At 47.3% G+C, this 8,563-nt stretch overlaps 1 protein-coding gene across 2 annotated transcripts in view; it reads right to left on the bottom strand.

Annotated features, from left to right (window-relative positions):
* Window positions 1-8,563, bottom strand: part of St8sia2 (ST8 alpha-N-acetyl-neuraminide alpha-2,8-sialyltransferase 2) — an 89,167-nt gene that overhangs the window by 43,311 nt on the left and 37,293 nt on the right. For both annotated transcript variants that reach the window (XM_052712110.1, XM_052712109.1), the window contains exon 3: window positions 4,188-4,316. In XM_052712110.1, the coding sequence (XP_052568070.1) occupies window positions 4,188-4,316 (129 nt within the window). The remainder of the gene's footprint in view (window positions 1-4,187; window positions 4,317-8,563) is intronic.

Genomic DNA, 8,563 nt, shown 5'->3' with positions numbered 1-8,563 from the left:
CCAAATGAAGAAAGTCTCCATGAGGATAGATTCTCTTTGCTGGCTCACATGTTCTACTCCGTGTCACCCTGCAAGGATGCTACCACCCAGCAAACGGGTGAGCACACCCAGAGCTGGAATGCCCTCAGGGATGCTCTCTAGGCTGTGCAGATGGAAAGGCACTGCCCTCCCCACCACACACATCAAACTGCCTGTCTTAGGAGAACTACCATCTAACTGCGGAATCTAAAAAAAGGAGTTAGAGTAATGTGTGCCCTCATTCCCCATTGGCCTCTGCTTTTCCAGGAAGGCTTCTTCAGGCATGGTGACATGGGGGTGTGGCGGGGACGTAGATGGGACTGTGGAAGCGAGATGGGACATGACTACTTCCACTTGTAAGGTCCTGTGAGTGTCGCCTCCCAGCCTGTGCACTGGCCCATTCTGCAGCCTGCCTCTTATTCCTCTAGTTGTTGTTTAGTGGGGTTTGTGAATCGTGACATCTCCTTAGTCCTACAGAGACGTGTTCCTCTGGGTCTGTTCAGAACCAAGTGATCAAGATCCAGTTCTCTAGGTTCCAGGGTAAGTTAGATTTAGAGGGGGAGTTCTAGAACAGCACAGGGAAAGGATGGAAGACACCGGAATAGGTGTCTTCATGAAATCGCCAGGAGAATGTACCCCAAACACAGCCTCTCCTTAGGAGCCTAAGCACCAGCTTGGAGCTCTACTTATGGAGACCTAAGGACTTTAACAAGGATGACCCACAGCATACTAACACGGAAGGGAGAGCTCTCATGGCCTAGAACACAGGATAGAGAACTACGAACTAAGGAACCCTGGAAGCAGGGTAAATAGTCTCCCCAGAGATGAGCCCCCAACTGGTTATCCAATGCCAGTGGTCAGCCCCGAACTCTTACACACGCATAAGTAACATACAGACTGAGCAGGTTGTGTTTATAGATTTGGGAATATATACATACATATATACACACACACACACACACACATATATATACACATACATACATACATATATACATAATATGTAGACACACACACACATATGTAACAACAATGCCATGAGTTTGAAATGGCGGCAGATACATGAGGGAGGCTAGAGGGAGAAAAGGGAAGGGGAAAATGATGTCATTATATTTTAATTGAATTTTAAAAAGAACTGCCTAAGGAGCCAGCTAGAGAGCCAGCTGAGTCGGTAAAGCGCTTGTCACGCAAGCTTGAGGGCATGTCTCCTCTCAGGAACCCACATTTAAAAAAACCAAGCACAGTGGCATGTGCCTGTCATTCGGGTGCTGGGGAGGTGAAGACACACGGATCCCTGGGGCTCAGTGGCTGGCCAGTCTAGCCTACGCAGCAGGTTCCAGGCTAGTGAGAGACTGTCTCAAAAACTGATGTGGACAGCTCGTGAGGAACAATGCCAGAGGTTGACCTCTGCCCTCTGCAAGCCCATGCCTACATATGCACATGCACCCACAGATGACAGACACACGAAATGCCTAAGCCATCTTAAGCCATCATTTTTAAGACGTGGCGGTGATTGCAGTCATATAGAGAAAGGAGCTGGGTGCTCGGGTCAGCTGATCTAATTGTATCTCCTGCAGCAAGCCCCCGTTGAGAACCGAGCCAGGGAGGCTTGTCTTCCATCCACAGAATGCTCACATGGCTTGCAAATGTGTGACCCTTCCCAGATGTGCACATGACAACATTGCGTCTTGAGCCTGCCGAGCTTAAAAGGTGTACACTCTGAGGCAAGTCCCAGGAGGCTGCATGTCTGCATACTTGGAAACTAGGCAGAATTTAGAAGCTGTGGCTGACACCTGAGAAAACATGATTCTGTCGGGGCCTGGGTCAAATGATTAATGTATGTCTAGGTTTGGGATGTTCTGAGACAGCCAAGGGGCGGCCAGAACCCTGTGGCATGGCACACTCCATCCACTAGTTCCTACACTGCACATTAGTGACCGGAGTCTCCAGTTACTGAGCAGGAGTTACCACCTTGGCTGAGCGCTTCTTACTTCTTAGGAGGAAACAAAAGCGTTTTATTTACTCCACTTCACTAAAGATTATACAACTTGACACGCTAATATACTTTGGAAATTGCTAATATCCCTTGCAATTACTTACCCCAAAGTATTTAAAAGCAAAGAGAGCCCCCAGAAAGCTCATAAATAAGTACCTCTGTGAGGGAATTAATTTCTAACTAATTATGAGAAATTACAATCAATTATTAAATATCATTCCAAATCACTCACAGAATCTTTTATTGTGAATAATTTCGGCAACTAATTGAGTGGAGGGAAATTCCTTTTCCCTCTGGGTGGAGGCATATTGTTCCTTCGACAGTAGCTGGTGTCTGCAGGCTCCTTATGGAAGCAATGCTGTCCTCTTCTTCACAAATAGGTAGGGGGTGTGTGTGTGTGTGTGTGTGTGTGTGTGTGTGTGTGTGTGTGTGTATGTGTGCATACCCATGTGAGTGTGTGCACCCATGTGTGTGAGTGTGCCTGTGTGTGTGCACATGCATGATGTGTGGTCTCTCTATTCCCCACCTTCTTTTCAGAGTTCCTACAGAAGAGAGCCAGAAGGAGCTGAAGTGGGTGGGTACTGGCAGTAGGATTTTATCCTCAGGGATACTACACTGGGGAATATGGAATATGGTGGCCACCCAAAATATATGGTCAACTCTGAATCCCCGGACCCTGTGAATGTGATTTTACTCAGAAACAGTATCTTGGCAGATGGGATTAAGGATCTTGAGATGAGATCATCTTGGATTCCTTGTGGACTCTAAGTCCAGTGACAGTGTCCTGTGAGAGATGGAGGATGAGGTTACAATGATTCAGATGAGGGAACAGAATAGATAGCTGTCCGGGTGATACAGCTACTGGGACACCTGGGGCCCCCAGAAGCCAGCAGAAGCAGTAAGGAGGGTTCTCCTGGAGCTGCTGGGACAGCACTCAGAACTCTGGCTTCTAGAACCATCTGTGGAGAATAACTGCTTGGCTTTAACCTCAGGTTGGTGGGGTCTGCTGCTGTCTAGCAGTCTTGTCAGCTCCATGGTGCCCCAGAGGAAAGGGCATGGCTGTCGGGACAGTGTAACAAGGATGGGTCTCACTTAGGTGGTCCCAAAAGAGGTGCTGAGAAAGATGGCCTGGTGACAGTTCCTCCAGGTGGGCTCTCAGTCACCGGGCTCCCGGATGTCAATGCTTTTTAGTCCTACACCCTTTTTCTCTCCCCATGAAGCATCTAGAACTACGGGGTAGAGTCACTCACTGGAGGCAACTCCGTGCTTTGCGCTATATTGTATGTGGCTCTTCACCTTTCCTTCACCGTACTGATGGCCTGGGGAAATCATCAAGCCTTTCTTCACATGGTCCTGGCTGCCTCATTCCCATCCCGCATTCCCTATCTTCTGTTCAATGCTCTTTCAGCTTTGGTTACAAATACTATATTCATGCAGGATGTGGCATGGCACTCCTGGTAAACTCCGACTTATCCTTCAAAACATATTGTTATAAGCCAGCCTTTTCCTGGTAACCCTCTTGGACCCCTTAGGAGATGAATGACTCCCTTCAGTACAATCTTCTCAGCTTCACCTATTTGCAAGACATAGTAACGTCTGGTGTGAACATCCTACTGTGTTGCCCTGTCTTTGCTTATTTTTGTGTCTTTCTGCCTAACGTGTCTATTTATGCCAGTAGCCTGGGCCACAGCTCAATGCCTGGAAATGAGCGTCTGATCTATCTGTCATGACTGCATCTGCGCCCGAAGTCCCAAGTGAGGAAGTTATCATTTCTCTCCATGTCTACCACCCAAGGATGACTGCTGTCTGAGAGTGCCAAGGCCAGGACAAAAACTTCTCTGACTTAGACAGATGACTCTTGGTGGTTGACCAGATGTCGGGTCAGTTCTGTGTCTCTCAGCTATGGTTCTGCATTTTCATGGGGGTGGCGGTAGGAAGACAGACAGCTTTCATTCTACAAGGGCCATGGGAGGCGGCAGACAAGGTGAAGGACTGTCACAGAATGGGGACAGAGGTACCAGGTAACGACAAACAAGAAGCAACTCTTCATGCCAGAGAAAGATGCCTGTGGCCTGCACTGCCCAGAAGCAGAGCTCCAGACTTGAACTGAGGATGGGAAAGAAAGCCCGGCCTGCCTCTCTTTCTTTTCCTATAGGTGATGGCCGATAGATACCTGATCCTCAGGGAGAGCGTCTGGTTGTGTCTCCATTTGGATGAAGCTGGCTGGATGCTGTGCTTAATGCTTTCATTACTTCTATCAACAACAGCTGGCAGTGAAGAACCATTTATTACAACTTCAGCTCTGGAAGGGGGAAAAAAAAGACGAAGGTAGACATGATCTGTGAGTCTGCCCATGACAAGTCTAATAGTTTTGTTTTTGCACGGGCTGGGATGTAAACTTCACGAGAGCAAAATTGCAGTTATTACCTGAGAAGGGAAGTCTATTTATCTTCTAGAACGCACGAACTCTCTCCCTCAGGAATAGCCTGAAGACATTGGTTCTTAGAAGCAGGAAGTGGGGGCCTACAACCGCTCTTCCCCCCTCCCATCTCTGAGCTTTCGGGGGAACCTGCAGTCTCTGCCAGGACAGTACAGCTTCCCTTCTCAGCTACAGAGAGGCAAGTCCACAAGGGAAAAGTGCAAATTATTACATGATGGCCCGCAAACTTAGAGACAGCTGAACCTCACGCAGGACAACGTCCTTGTAGCCTGGGGCGTCATCCTCCTCCCCTCATTCCTAATTCTTTCTTGTTTTTAAAACCTTTTTAAATTACATGTGTGTGTGTGTGTGTGTGTGTGTGTGTGTGTGTGTGTGTGGTGTGTATGTGTGTGTGGTATGTGTATGTGTGTGTGTATGTGTGTGTGTGGTGTATGTGTGATGTGTGTGTGTGGTGTGTGTATATGTATGTGTGGTGTGTGTGTGTGTGAGTGTGGTGTGTGTGTGATGTGTGTGTGATGTATGTGTGTGGTGTGTGTGTGTGGTGTGTGTGTGTGTGTGATGTGTAGTGTGTGGTATGTGGTGTGTGTGTGTGTGATGTGTGTGTGTGTGTGGTGTGTGTGTGTGATGGGTGTGTGTGTGGTGTGTGTGTATGTGTGTGTGTGTGGTGTGGTTGGTGTGTGTGTGTGTGTGTGTGTGTGTGTGTGTGTGTGTGTAGGTCAGAGGACAACTTTCAGGAGTCCATTCTCTTTTTCCACCATGTGGGTTCTGGGGATTGAATCGAGACTGTCAGTCTTTGTGGAGTGTCTCTTTGATCACTGTACCATCTCATTGGACCCTCCATCCCCTGCCCTTTTTTTGCTCATAGAAAAAATACCTACTATGATTGAGTTATTAGTGTTGTATCTATCTGCCTGTCTTACCAGACTTCAACTGTGGGATTTTGCTCACTCATGTCTCCATTTCATAACGGTTTAACATAGCAGGTGTCCAATAAATAACCACTTGTTGAATTTGACATTGAAATTGGTCCTGAGAAGCCTGGCATGGAGGAAGGAGCTGGCTGGTTTTGTATTCCTGAGGCAGATCACTATGCTAGATATAAAACATCTTCCTGTCCCACTCAGGGACAACAGGCACGGGAGGACTTTTGAACTCATATACTTGAAATCTATGCAAGTAGGTTTCTAAGAAACCAGGCTACATTGATAGCTTTGAAGGCAGTCTAGAAGCCAGCCTGCCTCCTGCCAACGCACACAGATACATGTGGGTCACGTCCCAAGTTCCTTTTGTCTAGCCAGCAGCACATTCTCCCGGTTAGAATGATAAGTGGGTTTGTAATGCTGAATTCTAGAGCTTTTGAGGGTTCAAACCAAACACCTCTGTCTTCTACATTTATCTTGGAACAGCCAAGTTCAGCAAGATGAAATCCTGTTAGCGAAGCCTGAACTCAATACTCTGTTTTGCTTTATGCAGGCAGAGAAGAAATTCTTCTTAGGGGTCTATCCTGTATGGCACACTCACCCCGTCTGCTCACCTCCATCCCTCCACATTCCTTACTCCTCTGGTTCTCAGCACTTGTCTTGTACCTTTGCAGAGGATAGACCATGTAGCTATGCAGAGGCTAGACCATGAAAGGGTTCAGAGTGGGCTAATGTACTTTATCTAGCACGCAGGCTTAAGGGAACGTATGGAAGAAAATAGAAAGCCCAAACGTTGAAATTTTTATGGTTTCATAGAAGGAAGAGGATGCATTACGGAGGTATTTCACAAACTGGGCATCTGTGGGAAATCACCTTACCTCTCCAATCTAGTTATTTACAGAAAGAAGGGATCTACCAGGAACACGCCAGGCTCTGAAGATCTAGAGTTCTTAAAGGATAGCTGTGTTTCCTACCACCTCCCAGGGTTCCAGCTGGTCTAGCTGCATCCCCTCTGGTACTTCTCTCTCTCTCTCTCTCTCTCTCTCTCTCTCTCTCTCTCTCTCTCTCTCTCTCTCGGTGTGTGTGTGTGTGTAGGTCAAAGGAGGATGACAGATGTCTTCCTCAATTATTCTCATTATTATTATTATTATTATTATTATTATTATTTTAGTTTTTCAAGACAGGGTTTCTCTGTAGCTTTGGAGCCTGTCCTAGAACTTGTTTTGTAGATCAGACTGACCTTGAACTCACAAAAACATCTGCCTGCCTCTGCCCCCGATTGCTGGGATTAAAGGCATATGCCACCACCGCCTGGCCTATCTTATTTTTTGAGACAGTGTCTCTCCCTGAACCTGGAGTTCCCCAGTTCATCTGGACTGTCTAGCCAGCTGCTCCAGACACCCACCTGTCTCTGCTTCCCAAGTGCTAGGATTCCAGGTGCACAGCTCTGTAACTGGCTTGAATTTTATTGTTCTTTAATGTGGGTTCTTCAGATGGAACACATCTTCTCATGCTTGTGCAGCAGCAGACATTCTCCCCACCGAGTTATCCTCCCAGCCCTGGTACTTACTGCCTACTTATGCGTGGCTAGAGGCAAGAACAGTAAACTCAGGACTGTGAGTACAGCTGTCACATCCTAAGACCTCCAATATTCACTAACTTACATTAGTAGGGGTGAGTGACAGAAATATTTTACTGTTTGGGATGGAGTATGGTCTTCCGAAAAGCATCATGGCTGGCATCTCATAGTTTTAGGTGGATTTGGTCCCTGGTGATGCTCCCCAGAAACTGGGCATTTTGCATGGCATCAGGCACACTCAGGAAGAAAGCATCTGCAGAGCTATGGACTCATGGAGGCTTGCAGTGGGGGCCTGCTCAGAAGTCTCTAGGTGGGGTCTCTAGGCTCCTCTTGGGCACAAGGTGTTCAAAGAAGTGAAGAATCCAGGCACTGATAATGGTAACATGTCATTCTGGCCCTAGTTCCTAGCTATCAGGGAGATCATGCAGAGACATCCTTGGTGCTGGGCTTCAACCCTGGCTCTGTGACTATCTGGCTAGGGGCATGGGAAGGTCCCTTTAGGCTTCTGGCCTTTGCCTTCATGTCTGTACAATAAAGGGGACAGCTTAGCTATCCTCAGGGACAGCCTCTATTTACATGTTTCATATGTTCTGTGCTATGCAAGCCCAGCTGGACTACTGAGGGAGATTAGTTCTCTTCTGTGAATGTGGCCTTCAGGTGTCAGGACCCTTCTCTCATCTCCCAAACACTGCAGGTACATTTTGGGATTAAGTTGCTTCATCTTTCAACTCTTGAACTTTGCCGTCAGTCACCAATCTTTGATGCTATCAATACGTCCAGTGACAGCAGCAAGCATCCACTGAACATCTCGATCATCTCAGAAGCTAGAGCCTTATATTCAGTAGTTCAAAGTTGCTGCTTTATCAATGTAATCGAACGGGTTACTAAGACCCAGACGGTGAATGTATTTCCCCGAAGTCCTACCTAGAAAACTCAGGGTTGAACCCAGGGCAGCCCTGCCTGGTTTCCAAGACTCTGCTCAGGTCTCAGACTCAATCTGACAGTGCCTCCTCAAGTTACCATGGAGACCTGGGCCTTGGGGGCAGGATCACCTTTCTCCAAAAGGGGGCATCTTCCCACAGTAGGACAGAGAGAAGTCTTGGACACGTGACTTTCTTTATTTCTGCCGTATTTGCATTTTAGTCAAAAGATACCCTTCATTTGAAGTGCCGCATGGTTGAGGCCATTAGAGCTGTAGACGCAATGATGTCAAGGGTAGAGGGAACGGTTTCTCAAGCCAGTTAGGCAAGGTCAAGATCAAGGTCATACTCTACAGGTTGGGTATGCTCAAAACCTAAAAAAACATGGAGCGTAAACCACAAAACCGAATGCTGTGGCATCTGGATGTTGTGGACCTCTCACTCCCAGCAGTATCAAAAGAGGACAATGAGGAAGTAAAACAATAACTTGAGTTTGAACAATAGCCTTTGTTCGTGTCAAGGGGCTTGCTTCTTACCTCCCTGCTCCTTAAGCTTGGGCTTTGAGACAGAGGTCAGAGCTATGGTGGACTCATCATTTGGTGGAGAACGGAGAATTAGAAGCAAGAGGTGTCTGCAGCGAGTCTGGCTTTGTTGCCTTGCAAAAGCACCTGCCCAGTTCCCTGCACCAAT

Source organism: Peromyscus californicus, unplaced genomic scaffold (assembly GCF_007827085.1).
Source record: "Peromyscus californicus insignis strain IS unplaced genomic scaffold, ASM782708v3 Scaffold_4__1_contigs__length_199733344, whole genome shotgun sequence".
NCBI lineage: Eukaryota > Metazoa > Chordata > Mammalia > Rodentia > Cricetidae > Peromyscus > Peromyscus californicus.
This window is presented reverse-complemented; position numbering and strand designations above follow the sequence as displayed.